This window comes from Lepisma saccharinum, chromosome 25, assembly GCF_977018435.1.
Source record: "Lepisma saccharinum chromosome 25, izLepSacc3.1, whole genome shotgun sequence".
NCBI classification, from domain to species: domain Eukaryota; kingdom Metazoa; phylum Arthropoda; class Insecta; order Zygentoma; family Lepismatidae; genus Lepisma; species Lepisma saccharinum.
In genome coordinates, this window is record NC_139253.1 from 6133428 (window position 1) to 6160791 (window position 27364).

The following is a 27364-nucleotide window of genomic DNA, read 5'->3' on the forward strand; positions in this document are numbered from 1 at the left end:
CTGTAAGGTATGTGTGATAGTCGTATTCTCCAAAATCTCATAGTTACACTGATGTACGATACGCATCATAATTTTGTTTCCGAAGAAAAATAGCATAGAACTGGATAGGAAGAAAACACGTTCTCTCGTTGTGAAGACTCCGTTCCAGCTCGTGGTCTGCTTGTGACGTCACCACTAATGGACTCCATAATCAGTTTTCTCCCGCCAACGCTATCTGCAGCGGTGGAACAGGTCCCGCAGGCCACGTGTTTTTAAATAGACACTCTCTTCGGCTCACTCGCCCTCCCGGCGTACAATCGGGGAGGAAACCAGTGACGACGCCAAAGGGGGGCAGGGGGGCGAGCGCACTCCTAGTCAGACACTTCGCATCCCAGTCCCCGTCCGTCCGCCCAACTGAAGTTAATAAAATATCGAATAATAAGAGAGTTCAATTCTAGGAGTATGACGATTTTCACCTTTTCTAAGTGGTGTATCCTGCATGATATCACTTTTCCTGCTTATAATACCAACTTGACTAACAAATATTTATTTGTTTTAGTATATATATGTATGTGTGACTTTCGTTCAAGATTCGAGCGCCGACCTGTAATTGTGTAGCACAAACATACGTTGGAGTGGTGGTAGAGTGAGAGGTGCAACAGGGTCAGAATATTTCTTGAATTATGAGAACTAACTTTTCTCAGATTTTTATTCCTGTGATAACATTTCCCTGAAAGGTGAAACGCAGATTTTGCCCAAAACTATTCAGCGTTACGAAGATGGAACGAAAGTACTCCACTTAATGGATTTCAAAGTATAAATTGACATTTCAAAAGGTTCACGCTCTAGTTGTATTCTCTGTAACAATTCCAGTTTCCAATGCAGCGTGTGAAAGAACCTTTCCGTCTTTGAAATCTATGAAAAGCCTTGCTCGAAATAGGATGCTGGATGCCAGCTGCCTCATTTGGCTGTCCTTACTATTGAGAAGAAATGTCAAGTCCTGGATTGATTGATTGATTGATTTAGTTTATTTTACTTCGCGTTTTGGGCCTCTTGGCTAATTTGCGAAGATGGGGATGAGTGATGAAATTATGAAATTGATGAATGGACATTCACGAACAACCAAGCCCGAGCGGGATTCGAATCCGGGACCCTGGCGTGGCAGCGCGATGTTGCTAACCGCTCGACCACAGGGTCCGGCGTCAAGTCCTGGAAGTACAGAAAGTGGTAATGTGTTCTCCAAAGCACATACAGTAGAATTCTGCTGCAGGAGACCTTTACAAAGTGACTTTCGTTGTTTTTAATACCTAAGAAAACTAATTTCTTCCAACGTCATGTTTATTTTGCAAGAAAATTAAACTCATTGGAACATCTTTTTCGTCCTTTATATTATTATCATATAACTTGAATATTTATATCAGCAGTTTCATCTCAAGAAAGACGATGAATTATAAAATTATAAATATCTCCCAATACTAAAATAGGCCACTAGAAACAACGCATCATAAGAAGGAAAAAAGAATTAATGCCTTTATGAAACCGAATCATATGGAGATAAACTCGTAATCAAGAAGTAAATTTAAGCAGAAAATGTCCACTCTGAATAAAGAACAACAATACTTTGTCAAAAAAGTTGGTTTACCGTCGGTAAGTGAGGTAACATAGAGCATACACCATGGAAAACACACTGCATATTACAAAACTAATATAAACTTACATTTGAGCTGTCCTCAATGTGGGTACGGACAGGAAGCGTTGTATAATTCCCTGGTTACCAACAAAGAACGTCAAGTATTGTAGTGAGCCTCCAACAAAGACAGTCCAGAATGTGAGTCTGATTGTTGGATCGGGATCCATGCTGCAAAGAAGAAAATGTGATGTATTAAAAAGTTTACCTTTTCTAAATGATAATGATAACACTGTATGGAAGTTGATGTTTGTTGTATTGCTTTGCAAGTCGCTTCACCTTTCCGGCCCTGACTCGAGAACGGCTCCACGATTATCATTCAAATTTGGAGGCTGCACGGGTGGCAGTCCCCTCTCAGCGGCTTTAAATTCTCACCAGCAATGTGGAGAAAGAATTTCTATATCGAACGGGAAGTCATTAATCCTGGTGGTTGCTAGCTCGGGCTGCAAGTCGCAAACTTCAGAGGAACCTCTCGCGGTCAAGTATAATAGACGCCAGGGGCCGCAATACTGCTGCTTGGGAAAATATTAAGTTGCCGATGAATATTCCTTTGTTGACCTCAATGGTGGAGTGATTATCACAGCGCGTTACGACTCCAGGGGTCCCTGGTTCGAGTCCCGGGGCATGGGTGTACTTTCATCAATGTCATCATATCATATCTCATCTTTGCGATTAGCCGAATGTGGCAGAAGAGTAAAATAAACCGAATCAATCAAATTCCAATCCACGAGGAGAAATTATTGACCTGGTAAGGGATCTTAATATATCAAAGGAACAGTCCGAATTATTGCAGTATGAGCTTCTGCAATGGCATTTTTTTTCTTCACGAACAAATGTGACAAATTTTTGACATTGGTTTGATTTATGTTACTTCGCTCCTCTGTCACTTTTGGCTAATAGTGAAAATGAGAGTCAATGGTGATATGAATGATGAAAGATGAAAGGACAATCGCAAACACACCTGTACAGGACACAACAAAGACCACATAGGATTATACTGACTGGGCTCAGACGCCAGAGCCACGTTAGTCTGCAAGAATGCAGTCCATGCAATACTACATGGAAGAGAGGTTGGCATTCGGGTGCCATCTGGAAAAAGTCCCCCTTACACCCCGGCAAAAATGTACATCTCGTCAAAACAACTACCTGTCGTTTCCTAGTGAAAGATGAAATTCATTGTTGTAACAAGATCAAGGGCTTGTTCGAAGCTCCCTTCGAAACCCAACTTGAAATATTTTTTTTAATATAAAACAATAAAGCGTAACATTCTGCCATACGGTAATATGCAAATTCTACATGAAGTCTTATCAGTGAAGCATCCATGGGCGACCGCAGGGAAGGGCCAGGGGGCGCACTTGCCCCCCTGAGATTTCTGGAAACAGTGAAATTTGAATTGTGGAATTGTAGAGATATTTTATAACGAAGAGTAATGTTTTCTGTGACTTACAGTCCGTAATATTATTATTATTATTATTATTATTATTATTATTATTATTATTATCATTACTTGAAATAGGGTTACATTTAAGCTTATAATCTATTTTACACTGATAATCTAACTATAAAAAACCGCTTTTTGTTCTACATGAATTAATATGTTAAGTATACAGTTATGCAAATTGTATATAAATATGGAAATTACAAATGTATGTAATTTTAAAAACATAACTAGTAGTAGTAGTAATAGTAATGTAATAATAATAACAAAATAATAATAATAATAATAGCAGTAGTAGTAGTAGGAGGAGGAGGAGTATCAACAGCAATAATAATAATAATAATAATAAACAGTTTCTGTGACTCTGCTACCCCTGAGAAAACATCCTGCGGGAGCCCTTGGAAGCATCTGTGCTAACTTAATTGTAAGAGATGTGGCTTACTAGTAAATAAGGAAATCATCACAAATGTAATTACACAAAGAATTCCGTTCTTCCAGAGTCTTGGTTTCGTTTCCACACTTCAGTCCAACCCCCAACCTTCATGGATCCCCTGACAATAATGGCTATTTGAGCACCAACGATAACTACTGCTTGCAGAGTGTCTGTCCACATCACTGCCCTGATGCCACCCTAAAAAGAAGATTGCAAAATAGTTAGGCAATTTTAATATATTTTGAATTATATTTACAAATGCACTATTTATTTATTTGTATAATTACAATAATAGTTTATAGATATGAAGTGCTGTGATAGTAATGGCCACATACAGCACCATGTCCAATATTTCTATAATTAGTTCACTATAGATCATTATTGAAATTATCAGAGTTTATCAGTTCACCAAATGTTGTTGCAATTTACTGGTAGCAGAGAACTGTCTAGTCCTATATTTAGGAACCTTGAAAGCAATAGCTCACAAGAAATGATCATTGTTAATTTTCGATTAGAACATTTTCTGTGCAAATTCACTTATTTGTGACCTATAATTGTGCAATATAAAAACCTGAAAGTTTCCACTTTTTTATAAGAAGTTCAATTAAATTATATTAAAATTTTGAATATTTTAGATTTTTACAACTTTGTTTCTTGTGTAAATCAAATGAAAGGAATGAATCAATAATTATTTCTAGATTCACATGAATAGAACACAGTAGAACCTCATGAAGTTGAATGACAGAACTGGAAACAACATAATGTGTTTTCCTCGTACAGCTTACTCATCACTTTAAATATATTACGATTAATAAGTTATAGAATTTTTAAAATTATGTTTCTAAGATTCATATGGTCTTCATATGTCTTCCCAATTGGAGTGGAATTTTCACTTTAGTGAAGATTCATTGCTTAGTTCTCTTTCGTGTACACATAATATTTAGAAAAACTGCATACAAGGCAATTTTATAACCTTAAAAAGTAATTTGTACATCTTCATAGTCTATCCTTACAGGTTTTTTGTTACATGTAAATATTTATTATGCCTACCATTGATGTGTAAAGAATGCAAACGCCAAATGTAATAGCGATAACCACGTACATATTCCACCCAGTCACTGAAAAAAACATTACAAACAAATGGTTAGCATAAACCAAGAGATATATCCACTAATATCATAAAAAATCAATATAGAGTAAGAGTTTTAACGATTCCATGTTTCAAAATAACTACTCTTTCAGATGTGAATAAATTACAACATTTCATCCCAGAAACAGTACCTTAGAACTCCATCTTCTTATTCAAATTACATGTAATATTATACATTTACTTCATTTGCGGGTATATAACATTGTACTTATTCATTGCCACACAGAAGTGTCATTTTGTGTTTAACACTTCCTTATTCTTAAAAGTTTTAATTGCAATCAATAACACATTAATCCATTACTTACATTCATATTGTTTAAAAATAAATATTGTCGGGCTTAACTGTCATCCTATTATTAGATACAAGTGATTACTAATTTCACTCTATAAAAAACAACCATTTATAACGTGCGTATACAAGAAGTATTATTATTATTTATAAGTAAATACATAACTATGCAATAAAAAATGCAATAAATTTAGACAAAGAATAAAAGACTCAACGATTTTTCTAGTTACTTGCTTACAACTATAATATTGGCTCCAAAGGCTGTTGATATGGTTAAAATATTAAATTATTAATATTTTATTATATATTAATATAATATTATTAAATATTCAATAAAAATTAAAAACAATGCATGTTTGTAGCATAGAAACGTGAATAAAATATATATTTTTACTACAGAAGGAAAATTATTTATACACAAGCGAAAGAGAACGATGTTGTAACACACAACTGAAAAGACTTTAGTAAAAGACCATTAAAGAAACATTACTGATTATTTAATACCTGATACGCAGTCTTATGGTACACCAAGCTGTATTCCGATATATTTTTTCTTACCTTGATTAAGTGCCAAACTTGCAACATATATAGACATGGAAGCATACAGAACCTGAAAAAGAAGAATTTTGAAATTTTAAAAATATACATGATATAATGTTGTTTTTTTTTTGTTTTTTTAACTTTCTTAGAAAACAATAACTAGGTGAAGCTAGCCGAAAACTACATAGTTAGGTAAACTGACAGTGCATGTTGTAAGGGCAAACCAGATTCACCAGAGAACCATCTACAGGTATTGTAACTTGTATCAACTATCTTTACCCTTACTTCATGATAGCACGTAATCATTTTGTTTTCAATTGAAGATTGAAAATAATTACATTTTATTCATTTCCAAATAGGTTGAATATTTATTTCCCAAATCTGAATATAGGGAATTTATATTTTTATTGAAACTTTGTATATAAACATACGAAGCATATAGAGTTCTTTTTTTTTTCAAAGGATGGTACAAACATAGAGCTCATTTTTTTCATAGCTGAACAGACACCATAACCGTCATGGCATGAACTGGTAGAACTCTCCAAGTTGTACCTCCACATTACAAGTGTTCAGTGTGGACCCTGTTGATGTGACAACATATGTCAGGACTTTGGTCCAGTACTGACCAGAAGCATCTACGGCATACCCTCTGATATCAATTCCAAGGACACAAACAGCCAACAGTGGTGTCGAATTCCTTCATCCAACGCGGAAAGTGTAGCAGAAAGTGTCACTCTACTGCCCCTATTCGAATCCTATCACGCCAAATTCCGCTGCACTGTTGCCATTTAACATTTCAGCACCATCCTTCTTAAATGACACTACACATTGCAATGGATAAAACTGATCCTCAGCATGATTTATCTGATAGAAGTCAATAATAAACTTACCGACAGGATAATAGATATTCCTGAAGCAATGCAGCGGAGGGAATTATTGAACCTCAAATGTAGGTACTGAAATAAACATAAAATATGTTTTTGTGAATATGGAATTTTCAAACTTTCATGTTGTTAGATTTGTTTCAGGTATCGTTGCAAATCGGTGTAATATTTATGTTTCAGAATTTGTCTAGAAACATAGAACGTTAAAATAATTTGTTGTACTGTATTGAATTTAAGTCCACTTCATGCACAGAAAGGCTAATCGGGACTTGACATAGGCGTACACTTTAAAGTGTGCTGCGAATCACTATGTGCCTCCACCGGGTATCGAACCCGGGACCTCTTGATTACAAGTCGACGACGTTACCATTACGCCATCGGGGAGGTATAAATATTTTATTTTAAGTAATAAATAAAGTCAAAAGAAAAAATTGAGTGTCGAGAAGGAAGGGGGCGTGAATACACATTATGTGATCAAAATATCCTGACATCATGCACACTGGTGAATTCAAGTACAAACATTCCAGTGACGTCATACCAATTTGTAAGTAAGCCATATGCTGATGTCATTGCGATCGAAGAGCAACAAGGGCCCCAGTTAATACCCAAAACTTTGAACGTACTACTAGAACAGTCATATGCTACCAGAAATGTGGTATGTATCAACCATTCTAGAGTTGCCCAGACCCATAGTGAATAATATTTGTAACACCATTAAGCCTTGTTTCCATGATTATGAAAAAAATATAAATATGCTGACCAAGGCAGTAATTTATTTTATTAAAAACATAAACTAAACGTAACGTTTCAACCTTCTAGCAAGGTCTTCATCAGACTCTGTATCAAGTACACTTTTGTACTTGATACAGAGTATAGTCACATGTTTTCTTAATCTCTATGGAATTTGGTCAAGACTATACGCTGCTAACTTGAAATACTTTTATGCACACTCATTCAAATACGTATGTTGGCTCAAAATTAAAAGTATTTCCAATAAAATTTGTCTGAAATTAAAAGATATCTTTAACAAACTCTAATTTTATCAGTTTTTACATTTTAAACTCTCGAACTTACAGAACTACATGCTAATGTCCTCACCTTCGAACATATATACACTTCGGACACTTCTGATTCTTGGCGCAGGTTTGAATTCTAGCCTCAGCATGGGTGTTCTTTGTGAGTGTCCTTTATCAACTTCATCATCATCATATCATCAGTCATCCTCATCTTCGCGATCAATTTTGGTATTTTATTGATTGAACCCAGTACCTCCAGGAATTGATGTTACGAAATTTTAAAAATGAAGTTTTGAAATCTGTTATATTTCAACCCAAACAGTTCACATAGTTTCAATATGGCGTTGTATATAGATAAATGAAAACAAAATATTACAGTACACAACTTACATCCGGTTCTAAATAATATACCTTCATTATATATTAGTCAACCACGTATTCTGCACCACAAATTCCACTTTTAGAAAGAAGAAAAACGTGCGAGAAATACTAATAAATTTAATTGTTTGTAAAAGTAAAAATGAAATATGATAAAGACCGGTAAACCAGGGTATATTAAAACTAAGGCAAGCCGACACTGCCTTGGTATGCTGAGAGTCCTGGTTGAGGCAGAATTGTCCAAAAATTTCTACAAAGAGATTTTGTATTGTAACAAAAATCTGAACATTACCTCATATGAAGACGTTAACGATAGTTTACGAAAAACTGGCATGTACATCCAGGCTACAATGGGTGCTGCAACGAGGGTAACAAAAGTATTTATAAACATTTGTCCACCGAAGATATACAATTCGACTGGGAATCCTATTAGCATTATTCCATTGGTCAAACTGGAAAGATAAGAAATTGTTATCTAATGTATGTACGAAATTAACATTTTAATAAGTCATAAGATTAATTTTTGATATGATTTTGAAATTATGTTGAATGGATCAAAACTTAAGTTACGAGTTGTATTTATCTTTCCTGCGTAGATAAACCCATTACATCAGCAAACTTTCGACATATCTGCCAAACTAATATAACGCAAGTCTTTATCAAACTTACAATAACGACATCAACTGCTTATGAAGATTTAAAAGCAAAATATCCATGAAGATGAAATGTGGGATATTATTAAAGCTAAAGTTAATTATACAGATATGGTACCAGCATGAACTTTACAGATGTTTATCTTGACAATAGTTCTATGCAGAATAAACCTCGATGTAGTTCCAGTAAGTGAGGTTAAGTCTTGAGTGACTTCAATAGGTTACCCTAGTTATTCGATTATGTCCGAACTCTTCAATGCTTATTTACAAGGTAACTTATAATCTTCATCCCCCCTCTCCCAGCAACATTACCAGATGTTCCTCCTTTCTAACTATACTTCGCATCACACCGGACAAAGTCAATATTATATTTTCTACACTGAGCATTAGGGTAAGATAATATCAAGTTTCTCCGGAAACTGTGAGACCTCTGATCTGTCCCCTAAACCTTTGTATTCTATTCAGCAAGAATATATCTGAAGGAGTCTTTCCTCACACTTGGAAACACGCTAACGTCACATCCATTTTGAACAATGACAGCAAGAACATTTCTCATCTTGCTGGCAAGTCTCGACTTCCTCACCTGTCCATAAATCAACGTGGATTTCTTTCTGGCATTTGCTCATGTCTTACGAATATTTCAGTCTCTCATTCACGTGATATGAAATGTATTTCACATTCTTCCCAATTAGGAGACCAATTAGATCTGACCAATGCCTTTGATACCCCTAATCACGGTCTTCTGTTTCATAAACTGTTCAGTAGGGTCAAAGTTCATGGTAAATTTCTTGACCTGGTGGACTATTACTTTAAACATCGGCAACAACGTGTTGTTCTTCCTACTCTATTTGGAATCCCTGAGACCATTCTACTTCATTTTATTCGTTGATAACTGCTAAGACTACGTCACAGCCAATGAGAATTACTTGCTCCATTATATATATTATACATACATATATATATACATACATATATATATATATATATATATATATATATATATATATAACAGATGTATGTCTGCTAGATCAATGTACTGGTCAAAGAACAATGTTTCTGCACCTTGAGAAAAGGTTTATAACTTAAATCTGTAGATAGATACAGCTATCTCTCTTCTGCCATCTTGAAACCATGTGACTCGTATCACCCCAATGTATGATAGCACAAAATTAGTCCTTCGAAATACCTAGCAACAATATGAATTTCAATTCAAAACTCCAAACGTACAGCAGGTATCTTGAAAACGATGTTAGAAATTAGCTCCTTCGGCGAAGGAAAATGCTTTACAAATATGGTGCATTCCATCAATATGATTATTATATTATATATGCAATATGATTATTCTCTCACCTGGCAGCAATGGACATAGACGCTGGCAAGTACCCCATCTTCCTTCCTCCGAGGAAGAAATCGTTGGAGGTGTTTTCCTTTCTCTTAAAGATCCCGTAGAAAACTCCGACAGCAGATGACAGCACCAGCATTCCCCCGAAGACAACGTAATCAGCCCACCCTATCCATGTTCGGGCGACATTGTCACTACAACTATCTTCCATCTCTTATCCTGCAATGAAAATAATAGGAGCTTGTATTTCAGAAGTAAATAACTGACGTTTAAAGTTACTCAAAAGTTAGGTCAGTTATAATTGCAGTATCTACGATCTAAAATTAGATCACCTAGAGTTGTTGATTTTGAAAGTAACTCACATTTACTTTTAGTAACGTAACAGTATGTCACTTTTACAATTATTTTTTCTGACAAGATATAGTTCACATAAGAGTTCTATAAATAACTGTTCGTCACCCGGGGCAGAACATTACACAGCTAACCCACTTGATTATTGGTTCTGTAGCTCCCACAGCAGAGAAACGTTCTACACAACAACCTCCCGGCTTTCATTTAATGCAGCTCCTGCTGTACTGGAGGAATTATAAATAAATATTGCAGAAACGTTTGGCTCAAATTCGAGAGGATCAAGGCCCAAAATGTTCAAACTTGGTTCAAAATTCATGTTTGAAAACTGAGTCTGATTCCCTGTTCTCTTTAAAACGAATGTCCTATTACATCTCTATTTGCCACAGCTTTCTGAAAAGTGTAACTTTGCAAAGAAGCGAATGCTTTACCCTCCATTAAAAAGTAAACTTTGTGTTTGTTGTTTTAAAGTCCAGTTAATGCACAAAAGGCAAATCGCGAATGGGATCCGAACCACTCTACGTCTACCCAAAAAACAGTGGGAAGAATTAAAAATGTCGAAACTACCATCTTTTCGTATTCTATCGCTATCACGACCGACAAAAAGGACATGTTAAAACATTTACACGTATATGTACAGCCTAAAAGTGATACATGGGTGGCACATTGTGTAAATAACTAAGCTAATCAATTAAAAATTTGTTAACATATGATCACTTACGAATATCTTAGAAGCTGAACACTTTCTACTAGATACTTTGTTTCAAAGCAGAAATTCTCTTCTCCACCTCGAGTCATTCACATAATGCAAGTAAACATGTCAAATGGCAAGACTTGAAACTTGCCACCATTAGATATTAAAACCTGGTTTCCGTGCGAGATAACTGATAATGTTTATGGTGCCATGTATGTGCTTTTATTGCCACATGCTGTTGTTCTTATGGCGTTCTTGTTGATCAACATGTAGTACAGTCGATCAGAGAGAGATAAGTAGTACTACATAATAAACCATGCAATATGTTCGCCTTCGTGAGTATGGTAGGTACAGTGGGATCCATGAGTATTGCCATGAAAATTGTCCATCACCATGACCGTGCATTTTATTTGACCGAATAAGAGCTTCAAGAATTAAAAGAAAACTCAAAACAAGCTGTAGACAACTTCTGCATCAGTATACATAAAAATTCATCGCTTAAAAACACACAGGATGTAAGAGAAAAATAATTAAAATAGTCGTGGACAATTTGCACGGTAATACTCATGGATCCCACTGTACGTTTAGTTTTTAAAGCAGCTTACGTAATATTTTCAAAAGAGCAGGAGATATGTATTCTATAGTGGAATCACGGGGGATCGCAACGCACTCGAGGGTATAGGGGAGGGCAGGGGGAGGAGGCTTAAGCGCAGACCGAGCCAGTGTTGCAAGGCCTATTGATTTCTCAGGAGATTTCATTAATAAACTGTTGCTATAGAACCATGAAGAGCCTGCTCAGAAACGCGTTTCCTGCTCATCTTACTTGGGCATGGAGGGGAGAGGTAGAATGGAACTCCACTCAGCCATAAAAAGTGGTGCTGTTTGAACTCTAATATTATGACAAACGATACTCAATTGTGCTAGGACATTATTATTATTATTATTATTATATTTTATTACTATTATTTGGTTATTTCACGTTGGTTTTATGCCTCTACGGGTAAGTATCACTATGAGAATGAATAAGGAACTGATGAAATGGTATATGAGATAGCACAAACACAATGACACGTCCATGCCTTACTGAATAAAACCTCCGACTTCGTAGCGTGGGCAATATATTTTTATATACTATATATATATATATATATATATATATATATTTCTAGCAGATGGGGAGGGGAGGTGACACCCCAGCATAAGCTTTGTTACCTTCAATATGTTTCACATATAATGCATTTTTTCATAATGGTGCAGGACGATCAAGATTAGAGGGCAATTGGCCCCTCCCTTGCCCCCCAGTGTGCACGCCTATGCCCCCCATCCGAGAACGTCGTCCATCCGCTACTATTACATCATCATATTTTTAGCAGATCTTCTGGTTTACCAAGGAACACTCCAGATCTTTTTGAAGCCTGACCTGGCAACACTGCCCGGAGAACGGTAGGGAAGATGCGCGAATGGTTTTGACCGAAGGTTCTTTTCCTCGTGGTCGATCTATAAAACTTAATTCAATCCGCCAACTTCTATCCTTCAACCGTCTGCTTTTATGTGTTAGTGAAGAATCAACAGCAACATATTGGTAACAAAAATATAACTTTGTGTACAAAAATAGAATACTTCGTCAGTAGCGGCGATTGGATGTCAAAACTGGGGGGGGGGGGGGGCAAAGACAGTACTTTCTCTTGGTATACAAGAATTAGCATTAATAGTCCATAGCACGGATGCAACCCCCCCCCAAACTCCTCTGAAGAGCTTCATTTTGGAGTAAGATCGACATATCTCAATTTCTAATTCTTAGCAGTAAGTCAAAGTCACGTGTCTCGAATGTACTGGCTCTTTTTAAGAGTCAGACGTATTCCTAAGAATACAATATTTCCTCTCTTCTGTAAAATTGATAAATTAAAGTACGTCCCTCTGGTTCTCACACGATGAGTTACGAGCAAGCCGAAATTCGAATTGATCTGTTTGGATGTATTGGGAAAACTGGTGCTAAGAGAACTATTTGATTTGATTTGATTTGATTTAGTTTATTTTACTTCGCGTTTTGTGCCTCTTGGCTAATTTGCGAAGATGGGGATGAGTGATGAAATGATGAAATTGATGAATGGACATTCACAAACAACCAAGCCCGACCGGGATTCGAACCCGGGACCCTTGGCGTCGCAGCGCGATGTGCTAACCACTCGGCCACAGGGTCGGGCTAAGAGAACTATTGGAAGGCTAAGACGAAGATGGGGATAATGCTTAGTTTGAATTTTTCTTGCCCAAGATAGCGATATAATGTTGTGGCAATATACGCTCGAGGGGCCGTTTACCCACTGTAACCCCTCGAAAATTGTCGATTTATTTGTTAATCGACAGATTTCAATGTTATGTAAAAAAGTGGTTCCAGCGTTAGGAAAGCAGAAATAACGGAGATATTTGATCCCAAAGAATGGCCCACGTAAGTTAAAACCTACAATTTCGGAGTATTTTCGAAGCTTCTTGTTACTAAAAACTGTTTGTACGTACACTAAAATAGCGAAAGAACACGCTGAAAATAACTATCAGTACCAATCCTAACCTAACTACGTAAAATTATAGCTGCTGTCGTGGAAAGTCGTTTGGGTGCTATATTCACTTGCGCTAAGTCTTCGGACTGTTCTGCTTCACAGTAAAGAAACATGCTAAGGCAACATACGTACTTTACTTCACAATAACACATTTCCGAGATCTAAAATGAACTGAAAACGTTCATAAACAACAAAATCTTCATAAACCATGCAAGATATTTCACTTTCTCTAGGGGGTACAGAGGGTCAAGGGTACCCGTTCGAGTATAGAACTCCATAAATAATTCAATGTATCCTTTACATAAAGACTATGTGAATATGTATCTCGAAGACAATCAAACGATACACATTCCTTACTACATTTTTCCCAATATTCTCTATAATACAGAGTAATTCAAAAATAACTATCTGCTTTCGTGATTTTATTGTGGGGAAATTAAGGAATATTCCAATAGTCACACGGGGTAACACCAAGGGACAATCACAAACACATATGGACACAAGTCTCACAGAGGATTGTACTGGCCATGGTCCTAACGCCAGAGCCTCGCTAGTCTGCAACCTGCAGTCCATGGTGCACTACGTGAAAGTGAGGTTGAAATGTGGGTGTTTATGGAAAGTCACCCTTTCACATCTTACACCCCAGTGCCCAAATTAAGAAACCACATGACACACACGCCACACAGTTGTTTTTTTTTCTGGGAAGAAATGTCCCGGTACTCTTCAAGTTAGTTTGCCATTGTTATTGTGTTCATCATAAGAACTGCATAATATTGTCGTCAGTGGCGTATGCTGAGTCCTGGGCTATCTCACTATGACACCTGGTCCTAGGCTATGGAGGAAGGGAGAAGACTTGGCTCATTCTTGACTTCTTAAGGGAAGCCACGTTGCCATCCCAACGGTAGTCGGGTTGCAAACTTATAAAAATTCAGGTTGCCAACTACTACGAATTCAGGTTGCCAACTACTACGAATCCAAGTTGCCAACTACTACGAATTCAGGTTGCCAACTACTACGAATTCAGGTTGCCAACTACTACGAATTCAGGTTGCCAACTACTACGAATTCAGGTTGCCAACTACTAAGAATTCAGGTTGCAAACTTATAAAAATTCAGGTTGCCAACTTTAGAATCACCATTATCTTCTTTTTCAAATCAGGTTAATTCACACAGTTTATAAGAGATTTCTCTCCAGTATTTTACTTTCTAGGCTTCAGGCTTCGCAGATAGCCTAGCTAGCCTAGAATATAGGCTCCTGATTGTCGTATATTCATAAATGATCGTGCATTTAGTCACACACACATATTAGTTATTAGTTATATTCTTACCTATAACATGGTTCCGGTACTGCTACCGCCAGAAAAGAACACTATTGAGGACATTTTGAACGACATGTCTTTGTGGGGTGTGGTGCGGGGCACATCCAGCTGCTAGAAGAGAAGGTCTAAATATGGGCGAAGGTTTAATTGGTTGGATTGTTGTTTTAAGTCCACTTTATGCACAGTAAGGCTAATCGGGACTGGACCTACAGTTTAAAGTGGGATCCGAACCACTATGTGCCTCCACCAGGAATCGAACCCGGGACTCCTTGGTTACAAGGCGACGACGCTACCACTGCGCCATCGGGGAGGCCCCTGCGAAGGTTTAAATATGGGTTTTGGAGTTATCAGCGCTCCCGGGTGCTGTAGCCTGGCAGAGGCTATGGAAACTGGTTATTTGTCAAGGACAAAGGTTGTGGCGTCAATTCGAAAGAGAAAGTGGTGGTTAGTTTCGGCCTTGGACTCTATTATAGAAAGTCCGAAAACTTTTCGCAGGTATGTTTTAACTCAGCGTTTTCTGAATTGTCATCTGATTTGTATAGGTTATGATATTAGCGGTACATAAAACAAAGGTGGGCTTTTATAATGTCATGATTTGTTTGTGAAATATGTACCAGAGAGAGCGAAAATAAATTCAAGAATAAAAATAGCTTGATGGTCTAAATATGGGCTATGACATGAGGTCTAATCTTGAGATCAATTTTCAACAAATATTTCGATGTTTTTTCTTCATTTCGATTTTTCCCATTCCGCGTGATTTTCAAAACAACAGATTATTCATAAATATGAATTTTATAATGTTTTAGCGATAAATGACTGTTTTAAAATTTTAATTGCTTTTGTGATATTGCTATTAGTAGCACATCTTTAGACCACAATTTTGAAATACATTATTTTACCATTTTTTGGAAATTGCTTTTTTTAAAAAAAAAATTGAGACCTTCTATACTTTAGCATGCTATTACATTTAAGTATATATTTCATAGATATGCATTTTAAAGGCAGGTGCTTGATATTATAATTTTTTTCCTCCGAAAATGACAAAATAAAAAGGGGGCCCATATTTAGACCTTTTCCTCTAACAGTCGCTAAAACTAATTACCAAGAGCTCTAAACCGGCTCTCCTAACCCAACCTTTAATAGAGCTAATCGGTTAGGACTTAGTGTTTCAGACATTGAGATCGACTCCAGAAACATGATCCGCGTCTCAGATTGCATGATTAGCAGGAGCGTATATTCTGGGCTAGCTAGGCTATGTGCGAAGCCTGAAGTCTAGAGAATAAAATACAGGAGAAAAATCGATCAGAAATTGTAAATGATATTATTCATATCAGTGAGATGATGATGCTGATTCTGGAGTTGGCAACCTGATTTCTTATGAATTGGTAACCTGATTTCCTATGAGTTGGCAACCTGATTTCCTATGAGTTGGCAACCTGATTTCTTATGAGTTGGCAACCTGATTTCCTATGGGTTGGCAACCTGATTTCCTATGGGTTGGCAACCTGATTTCCTATGAGTTGGCAACCTGATTTCCTATGGGTTGGCAACCTGATTTCCTATGGGTTGGCAACCTGATTTCTTATGAGTTGGCAACCTGATTTCATATGAGTTGGCAACCTGATTTCTATTCATAGACCACGTGACATAGTGAGATAGCCCACATCTTGGAATCAGTATACGCCACTGATGATTAGTATCCCTGAAATCATGTGCAACAAAAAAGTATGAAATTAGTATAAATTTACTTGCCTTTTAAATGAGCCCAGCTCATTCACAACTTCAACCAGAATCAACAACGGCAGAATAGTGGGTCGTTTGCTTTGTACGCTTCCGGCGTTGCAAACGTGATCGGTTCTTTCTGCTGAATATGGTTTTCAAAGCACCCTGTGACGTAACGAGACAAACAACCTTCGCACGGCCCGAGACATCTAAAATTACAGACCTCATCGCAGATACTGTGGACAAACGTCTCTTGAAAAACGAAAAACCTGTTCTTGTTGTGTTTGCACGGGCTCCAGTTCTCAAGAAACACGACAATTATCTTTGTAGTTTTTATGGTTTTCGCAGCCATGTTGTTTTACAATTATGATAAGAAAAAGCAAATAAAATAAAGTCGTCTGGTATGTACAATCTTCGGAACTGCTGTCATATAAAGATTTGTTTGTTTGTTTGAGTTTTTGTTTTAAGTCCACTTTATGCACAGATACGCTAATCGGGACTGGAAACACCCAAAGTAGGATCCGAACCACTATGCACCGGGTATTGAACTCGGGACCCCATGACTATAAGGCGCCAACATTACCACTACACCATCGGAAGGCCCTGCAGTACGAGCAGAAGATACTTAACACAAATAATCTATAACTATATATGAAACTATAGACTATAAAACGAGCAAATTAGTTCGTCCAAACTACAAACTTACTGCCATACTCTTTCCCAGAATTTCCAATTAACTCTTCAACCTTGTGGATAACATGCAATTAAAATACAGCTGCCTTTACTACGAAACAGAGATATGGTCCATTGCTATCAACTAATGTAGTTCATTGTTCATTATCACAAGCACAAAGCAGTACAATGTCATAATCATTGTACACACGCATTTTTGCAATGTTTGAATTCTAATGATGTCTGTTAAACAAGTAATGTCATTCATATTAACTTCACGAAGTCATTGAGCACAAAAAATGGTATATGACATATTTTAAATGTAAAACATTTGAAACTACTTTCCAGGTATATTTAACAATATGAAACAAATATGTATTTAAAATTCTGCTGCCAACAATTTCTAATACACTGTACATTAATTATTAATTTATGAAAAGGGGTGTAAGGGGGTGCTCCTTCCACGTAGTGCACCCAATAGTCAACCTCACTTCCAAGTAGTACACTCTGGACTGCAGACTAACGAGGCTCTGGCGACTGGCCCCTTAGTATAATTTTGTTTGTGTTGTCCTGTGTTTTGTTACTATTTGTGCTGAGAGCTCCTTTTCAGCCTCAGCTTTTAACGAAAGTCAGAAGATTTTATGATTTTAGTTATGCAACGTTAGAGTTGTTATGTGTAATGATAAGGGGCTTGACCCCGTATAATGTGACGGGTGCAAAATAGCCTTAGTGCTGACGCACCCAAAATTTTAAATTCAAATTCAAATTCAAATAATTTATGAAAACTTTGGTCTACTTGATGGGATCAACATACGCACTCACACATTCACTCTTGTCACACAAATTACAATAATATTAAAAATATACTTACACTCTCAAATTACATCACCGGTGTTTCAATCATAATTAGCACGTCGGCCGCGACTAGCCCAGGTACAAGAAGGAACGACAGTACTGTAATGAACCTGCATGCCAGCCGTTTCACTTTCGTAAAAATAGCTACAAACCGAATCAAATACGTGATAAATTCTTGTATAGAAAACTTAACTGTAGGTCAAAAGTGTTTTTGACCGTCCCTATTAGAAGCCACCTGGAAGATTCTTAGCGAAAGCACGATATCATCCCGTCGCTCTGTCAAGTTGCGTTGAAGTTTGTCTCTTGCATAGCGATAAGAGCTTGTTCGTGCTGGCTGTGGCTAGTATTTGGGGGAGGTGGATGAACGTACTGACAACGAAGTTAGTAATAAAGTGTATTTTATACAGCGTATATTGATACACTTGTAGGTTTAATCTCAAGCGTACGCAGAGGGGGGGCGAAGGGGCGCGCCACCGAAATTTTCCAGAAAATAAAATAAAGACGCAGGGAAAACCCAACGTGGTAAGTGTAAACCCGAAGCGATAAGTGTATTACCTTCCTTGTCATGTCTCAGGAGGTTAACAAAGGTACCGTTAAATTGAAAATTTCAATAAATCTGAAAACTTTGAGGTCCAATGCATTCTAAAAGTGTTGCAACTTCTAATTGATTTCTCTGACCAGTACAGGTTAGATTCATTGTACTGGACCTGCGTTCACATTCAGCTGTATATATTCGTATGTATTTCTAAGCTATGGTGCTGTAAACTTAATTAAACTGAACTGGAACATTATCATATATTTGATAACATAGTTCACATATCCAATGAGATGGAAATAATGACCCCAGGTTGAGATGTGTCATTCATACCAAGGGTTTGATGGTTCAAGTCAGAGGAGTCAATTCCTCCTATCCCCCATAACATTCGAATTTAGCCCATAACGATGTGTAGAACTTTATATGTCTCGGAATTGTTTTCTGTTTTAAAATCTCTTTTTAAAATGATCATAAGTTCTAAAAATAAAAATATATATAATTTATTTATGCAAACGTTTCCATTTAAAAAATAGAAAGAACATGTGCGCTAGTTTGAAATGGAATTTGCCATGCCCCCACAATACATAAAATAAATATGTATGGGCCCTGCGCCACTTGTTACGTTCCTAGTAACTTTCCTCACCCTTTACTCCTATAGTCGGGAGCATTGAGGCTCTGAAGGTCTACACGGAAAATTATCTTCAGGGTAGGTGGAGAACAAATACAACGAAAGTCATCAAGTTTTAATCAAATGTATATTTTCCGCTTGAGTACTTACAGCCAGTGGTTAGGTAACTCGTAACTGGAACTTGGAGATCAATTGTTAGTAGATAATTTATAACTTACTAGAAAGGTCAAACTAGGGTGGCCCAAACCTAGGTTTTACAGAAGAGCGGCATACACCTATTCACTTCTTCCTAGATTAGACCGTTCCTATTTGGCCAGTCTAGGTTTTACAGAAGAGCGGCTTGCACCTATTCACTTCTTCCTAGACTGACACCAGAACAGACCTCCTTACGGACCAAACCAGGCCTCCCGCACTGGTGCAAAAATCCGAATAAGGTTAATTTCGGAATTCATTTGTTCGTGTATGAATTAACCAGCTACCAGTCGGCACCACCATCGATGCTAAATCCTAATTTTCTCATTAAAAATTTAGTTTATGTACCTATTAATCAATGATGATCACTTGTACGTGATTTTGTATTTTATTAAATGCCTTTCCCTTCTTAAACATGTATAAGAAAAATCGAATTTTTAAAGTCACTAGTTCTACATGACGTAACATCGTTCCATATGATCTGTCATGGACGTACACTAACTATTTTAATAAGGATGTAGAACAAAAAATAAAAACAATGGCTTATTGTGCAGATTTTTATTGTAAAAACTGTCAGAAGAGGAATCCAGAGCTGTGTTCGTGTTCTGTCATATCCTGAAAGGTTAGCTATTTATTAATTCTGTTCGCTCTTTATGTAAAAATAATTTCCATAAAGTTAGTTTCCACGGAGAATAATTCCTAGCATGTCTTCGTATTCTGTATTTTGCTTCATTTAAGTAAAAGGACATGTGTTAAAAAAACGTCTGAAAGATTAAAGGTTCGATTTTGTAACTTAATGTTATTTATAAGTTACACAGGAGGATAGGAAGCCAACGAGAATAGTAGGAATGACTTGAAGTTTGTTTGAAGTTCGGGAAAGCTCATTTGTGCATGTTATAATGCAGAAAGTTGCAAGTTATCGCGCTCCTATTCGCTTCTGCATGAAGTTTATTTCTTCTAGCATTTAAAACTTTGTCAACATGTACAGGAGATGAAAAAAAGCGTGTAAATATTAAAGCAATGAAACCTAAGGTAACGGTTCCTATCGTTCTATGATTTTTTTAAAAATTATCTTAGGAGGAAGACTAATTATCGTAGAATTTTAGCAATCATTGTCACACGAAATTTGAACCTTTCTTAAAGTAATTAGCACTCTTTGGATTTTTTTTAAAAAAAATATTTATGTTGAAAAAACAACTTAAAAATTACCTTCCGCAAGCTTGCACGCTTCCCAAGGACAATGTATTTTCCATTGACAAGGGACTGTAAGTATCGTAGACTAGTGGGAATTAATGTAGAAGTAAATCGGAACCTTAGTAAAATGAATTTAGGTAATTTATTTATAATGCTAAGAGAACCAAACCTGGCCTGCCTAACCTAACTACGAAAGCATACATTGAACCAAATCATAAGTAATCACTAGTTTTGGAAACGAAATGAGTGTAACTAACCTACATGTGCAATATATGCAAAATATTTTACGAACATTTACACATGTGTTACTGTAAAGAAAAATCCTTTCTCACTGGTGCCACGGGAGGAAGATTTTGTGTTTCAAATCGCATTTTAATCTATGTGCTTTAATCCAACACTACAGAATTATGGATGTTACTCCTATTATTAATAATAATATATTTTGTTGATGGAATCATCTAATTATACCTGTAGTTAATATTATTCCTGTAATAGCTCTTGTTGGTCATGGGCTTTGATCTACTAGATGGTATGGGTGATTTTGATTTGTTGACATATTTCCTGTCCTGGTATCTTCTTCAGAAATATGTTGTGTCATAACATTTTTCTTGAAAGCACTCCCGGGAATAGATTCCATGATCCATTTAATGACAAAAATTGCATTGTTAGCCAGTTGTAGGTTAGGCAGTAAGCTTCAGGGACTCTTTCTAAAAGATAATGTGGTAAAACTTTGCATCATATGTTAGGAAGTTTAGTGCAATATCTATAATATTTTTTATTTGCATTACCACACACTGTATGGTGCCATAAGAAATAGTTACGATGAGAAATAATGTGAAAATTGAGTAAAAATAAATCAATTGAATGGTGACAAGCTCATAAGATTTTGCACAATTGTTGAATGGACCCTTATACATTTGACACTACTTTACTCAACAGATACAGATAGTGATCTAATGCATATTCATTTTCAGTAACTTTTCTTTGTGTTGACACGCTTTGACCTTAGCTCACTAACAACTCTTGCATCTTGGAATTTATCTTTTTTGAGTGACATAAAATGCAGAATGCCTTTGTCTTGCATAGTTATATGTTTCTAAAATAATTTTTCGTCTTTTATTTTTCTCGTAGAGCTGAGATATAGTTGGAGAAAATATGGCGAAAGGACTTGAGGCACAAAATATACAAAAGTTACAGAGTTTGTGGAGACAATTTTTCAGAGAAAATGTTTATGAATTCTAATAGAAATAAGTTAGTGCATGATGCATACCCAGATGTAGAACCAAGTAAGTATATTGCATTTCTTATGGAATAACATTGTCATCAGTTATGTGGCTCATGCATAAGAAAGTGTATTTTCCCTTTTCTGCATTAAAAAAATATATGCTTTAGAGATAAATTTTGCTTAAAGTACATAACACCTAACAACACGATACATTGCTTGAGGATGTTAGAAACAAATGTATTTAATGTTTCACTAAATATTCCAAACAGGATGTATGAAATAGATATGATTTTCAGCTGAACAGTCCTGTAAAATATTTGAAAAGTTTGATTAAAGGAAATAAAATGCACATATTTTTCTGTTTGAGACTATACATATGTGAACCTACTATGGAAATGTTTGTTGAGTGTGTTAATGATGCTTTAATAATTTCAGTAACTTTTATTCCAGTGAAAGTCTGTAGGACCTCAAAGAGATTACCATACCTTATGCAAAATATATTAATTACTAGTGATTCAATAAATATATATATGCCTGAATAACAACGTGTTTGTTTATTTTCCCTTACATTTGTTATTAGCAATAGAATATAATGTTTTACATTTCCACAGTATGAGTATTAAATCATTAAGAGTAATGTACTTACTCTGAAACTGTTCTCTTCTTCTGGAGTATTTCAACATGTAAATTCATTCTTGGTGAAGTATAACATGTCACCATAGTGAGTGTCCGACCAAGAAACCTATGAGTATGACACAATGGTTTGTCTAATGGAATTTCATTAATAATATTATGATAATATTCAATACAGTGGAAATTATTTGATGTAGGGTTTTAAGGATTTCTTATAGTATTTTACTTTATATTCCATATGTTTAATGCTAACAATATAATTTATATGTGTAATTGGAAGTAAGATGCTTGAAATAAATTTTGGGACTTGTAGGCATAATGACCATATTGGGCCATTCAATGTATGTGAGGAAGAATCCTCTTATCTAATATCCTTACTTGAGTTTGAACTGTTCTTTTAGGTCTACTTTATGCACAGAAAGGCTAATTTGGTTGAAACTACCGTTTAAAGTGGGATCCGAAACACTATGGGTCTCCACCGGGTATCGAACCTATACCTGAGTTAAAAAATGGGTGTGAAGAGCCCCTTGAGAAAGGTTGAAAGTGAAATGTTATAAAGACTTGCAAAGGATATACACAAAACTACGAACTTCCTCAGAGACAGTATAAGAGCCCAGCTCTTCTCAAAAAGGTAATGACATTTCTTAAAGTGCTTTCATTATCTCCCAACCTGGTCAATAATTGGTAAGATCAAAAGTTTGAGGAAAGTATAATCTACACATTAGGTAGGAATAAGCCAATCACTTAACATTTAGACATGACACATTGGATGGTCTAGCCCTTGCAGCAAATCATCATGAGTGAGACACCTATGTTCAATACGAGGCCAAGTTAAATTTACTTCTTGATGGAAAGGATGGTATGACAAACATCATGCACCAATGATCGACCTGATAGTGTGAAGCTTGAAAGAATGATTATTTATTAACTCTTTATGTTCACTTTCTTTTAGACTGACTAGAAACATGTGTGACATTATTAGAAGTAGCAGGGATTTTGTCAATATGGCATCCACTATGAGTGAAATGTTGCTGTCCATTGGTTCATTTCCAAGTGGCATATGTCACATGTCACTTTGGTGTGAAATCTCGCTAAATTGCAAAAAATACTGTTGGTTTCTTTGTCACCAGCTGGAAATTTGCACATTTCTTTTGTTTTTTAATTAGCTTTAAAAAATTCATGTGCAATATTTATTCTGAATGCATGGATTGTATCATCTTCAGTACTGTATTAAGTACAACCTTGGTGACAATGAAGTTCGACCAGAAAGGAATACGTGATTAAATGCACAGAGGCATAGGCGGTGGAATGGGTGACCCGCAGAACTGACGCATGTGTGTAAGAGGAGGAGTGTGAGCAGGCAAGAATCGTGATCCCAGCATGTTGCACCCAAGGTCACGTAAAGAACGAAAGAGGGGAACTATACGCGTGACATTGAACTTCGACCAGGCACCAGACCCATACGGAAAACTCCAGATAGTGGCGCATTCCACGGAAGCATGGCGTCACGGACACGATAAGGGAGTCCGCCGTATATAAGTGCGTGCTGTGCACCGAGGAACCGCAGTGCATTATCACCATGGCCAGGGGCAAACCTATTGACAACACCGTGAGGAGAAGAGTGGTGGAGTTGCAACGGGATGGACTCAGTGAAGGGGAAATAGGGCGCCAACTGAACTTACCCAAGTCAACCGTCCACTGCATCATCAAACACCACCAAAATACGGGTACTACAGAGCCAGGAAAGGCCCCAGGTCGAAAACGCCTGCTGAGCGTGCGTTACCTACGGATATTTAGGCGCTATATCCAGACCAACAATCCATGTTTCTGTGGCCGAATTACGACTGTGGACTCGAGAATGCTTTCACATTGAAGTGTCAACCAGAACCATTCGCCGTTACCTACAGCGATGCAGTTACCGAGTGTACAAGGCGAAACGTAAACCCTTCCTTTCCATGTTGAACAAAGGCAATCGACTACGGTGGGCACGAATGTACCGGGGATGGACATTTCGGCAGTGGAACAGGGTTTTGTGGACGGACGAATCCATTTTCAATGTTGGATACGGGAAAATACGGAAAACAGTCATTTGTCGGAAGGAGGAACAGAATGAAGCAAAATGTTATGCACGTCGGGTAAAGAAACCTGCGTCAGTGATGGTATGGGGATGCATGACGGCATCTGGGGTTGGCCCACTACACGTCTGTGAGGGCATTGTGAATGCACACGCCTATACACGCATACTGGAGCTACATCTTCCCACGGTGCGAAGGCACCTGTTCCACAGGCGGCGTCTCATCTTTCAACACGACAATGCCAGGCCTCATACAGCGCGGCTGACAAGAGAATAGTTGACTCGCCATCACGTGCGAACTCTGCCATGGCCACCATCGAGTCCCGACCTCTCGCCCATTGAGAATGTGTGGCGTGTTCTTAAGCGACGTGTGCAACAGAGGGGACCCACGACAGTGGCTGCTCTTATCGCCTGCCTGCAGGAGGAATGGCACCGCATCGATGTGGAATACCTTGAACGACTCGTCCGCAGCATGCCCCGACGCATTGCCACAGTTATTCGCCGACGGGGCGGCGTCACACCATGGTAAACAGGATCCCCTCTAACAGTGGTCGAACTTCAATGTCACGTGTAGATGGACGAAAATGTTTTATTTTGTGTGGACACCATACATTGCTGCGTTGCAGCGGAAATTTATGTTTTCCTTTGTTCCATGTAGCCTGCTGAATAAAATATGTTCAGCATATGCATGTGTTCTCCTTCTTTCACAACGCACTCCTATATTTGTGACTAGTCGAACTTCATTGTCACTAAGGTTGTATATGAATATATAAAATACATATCTGTGCAGGATAAGATCTTTCAGTGGTGTATTTTTAATTCCATTGTGTGTGTGTTTAGGAGTGGGGGGCTGGGAGTGTGCTTATCTAGCTTGATCCTACATACTCAATGACTGCTTTGTTTTTTATTCTAAGACATTCATATTTCGAGTCCAGATTTTTGTGTAACTATGAAATATGTAATGCCATATGATGAAATTGTAGTCAATATGTTGAGTGGTTCCAGTAAGTAACTTCGAACAAAACTAGCTTGCATGACATATTCCTACTCCCATTCTAGATTAAAAATTAGGGATTTTTGACAAATACTAAAATGAATAAGCATGCAGTGATTAGTTAATAATATATCTTACAAACATCCACACGTTTTTAGAAATGGGTTGAAATTACTCTCATGCAAACCAGAAAAGTGAAATTTCATACAACTTCGATTGATTGATTGATTTGGTGTTTTAAGTCAACTTTATTCACAGTAAGGCCAATCGGGACTGGAACTACAGTTTAAAGTGGGATCCGAACCACTATGCGTCTCCATATAGGTACAACTTCGAGATGGGGTGGTTGCTATATAGGCATTCTAGGTTAACTTGTGTAAGGTATGACCTTTTCTTACTCTATTTTCCTATAACTATTCATTATCACCATCATAGTAGTTTTTACAGAGAAATAGACTGATAGAATTAAAACAATTACAATTTTATTCCAGAAATTATTCTGTTTGATAACTTCACCAATGAGCTGTGTCACTCATAACTATTATTTTATTCTATTCTCTCATGGCAGATAGCACTGAACTAGTTTCTATGTCGTATTGTCCAAAATACTATTTCATCTATAGAACACTGAATGTAAGTTGTGATAGAAATTAACTGTAGTGTAAAATATTCACTTTCATCTACAGCATAACATAACCCATGGTTCTACAGAATAGTTTCTCAACCTATAGGGTGCGACCAACTCCTGGGTCCTGAGGGGACATTTGGTGGGTCGGGAAGTTGGGTTCGAAACTTTGTTAACTGGGTCTTAAAAACCTATTACCTTAAATTACTTAGATATATTGTTTTAACAATTTAAATTCAGGCCGTGTTGTTGTAAAAGAGCAAATATATGATTATAGACTAGGTGCACACCCCTACAAAATAATTCCGCTTGTTCCCATCTTATGGGTCCCATGAAGTGTAATATCCTTCAAGGTGGGTCCCCGACTGAAAAAGGTTGAGATCCACTGCTCTACAGCCCTGGAAGATCCTTGGCCTATCAACTGACTGCCAGTCTGCCTCCCACAACCCTACCTAGAGGTGTGGAGATCTTCAACCAGTAATGGGGTGACGTAGGGTCAGCACATCGAACCCTCAGCTGTTATAGGAGATTTCCCAGACTGGGTTACGCTACTCACTTGTAGGTCCCCAATTTTCTTAGGATGGTGGTTAAGTTTGGAAAACAAGTACTGACTGACTATATGTATATATCTTTTATTCCAGTATATTTCATACCTACAAGCCGCCAGTCGATTTGTAATGGTTTCGTTAGATGAATAGCGTTAATGTTCAATCAGTAGTTTTTAATATACGTACGTTTTGTGATTTATTCTTATTTCCTCAGACAAAACCTTCGAATCCTGTCTTTTGTTTCCCTGGCATTTTCAGCATCAAATTCCCCACGCCCCACCCCTCTCAGGGTACTCCACTGATATCAATTGCAGAGAAAGTGGATGCAATTGTCTTTCGTTTTATGAGACCATAGACAGATGAATGGAATTTTCTACGTTGGTAAATCAGAAGTGTCTACATCTTGCGATTGAATATGGTAGGCCTACACAAGGGAGAAAATTACAGTGACGGCACCAGAAACAGTTGCTGGTATTAAGTATGCTGTATCCTGCAGATTGCCACCCACGTTAAACTGTGCAGCAATTGTTGTGAAGAGAAAGAGACAATTTGGGAAATGTTGCAACATGGCTCGAGCGCCCTTTAGAACACTTTGGGTAGCGCAATGATCTGCTCACCCCATCCTTCCATTCCTGCTTTCATTTTCTGCTAATAATTCGGGACATATCTCGTAAGGTCGTAGTATTTATTTAATTTAAGTTCATAAAAATGTTCTACAAGGATAAATACCATTGTTCGGTTAATGCAGGGGTCCTGGGTTCG

At 37.2% G+C, this 27364-nt stretch overlaps 1 protein-coding gene across 1 annotated transcript in view; it reads right to left on the reverse strand.

Moving 5' to 3' along the window:
* LOC145978668 (sodium-coupled monocarboxylate transporter 1-like) overlaps positions 1–18276 on the reverse strand; it is a 35875-nt gene extending 17599 nt beyond the window's left edge. Inside the window, exons 1-8 of the mRNA XM_083111438.1 lie at positions 17971–18276; positions 9798–10008; positions 8087–8246; positions 6407–6472; positions 5535–5586; positions 4588–4655; positions 3581–3735; positions 1697–1837 (exon numbers count right to left, since the gene is read on the reverse strand). Coding sequence (XP_082967564.1) covers positions 1697–1837; positions 3581–3735; positions 4588–4655; positions 5535–5586; positions 6407–6472; positions 8087–8246; positions 9798–10000 — 845 coding nt within the window. The 5' untranslated portion in view covers positions 10001–10008; positions 17971–18276. The remainder of the gene's footprint in view (positions 1–1696; positions 1838–3580; positions 3736–4587; positions 4656–5534; positions 5587–6406; positions 6473–8086; positions 8247–9797; positions 10009–17970) is intronic.
* Positions 18277–27364: the final 9088 nt, after the last annotated feature.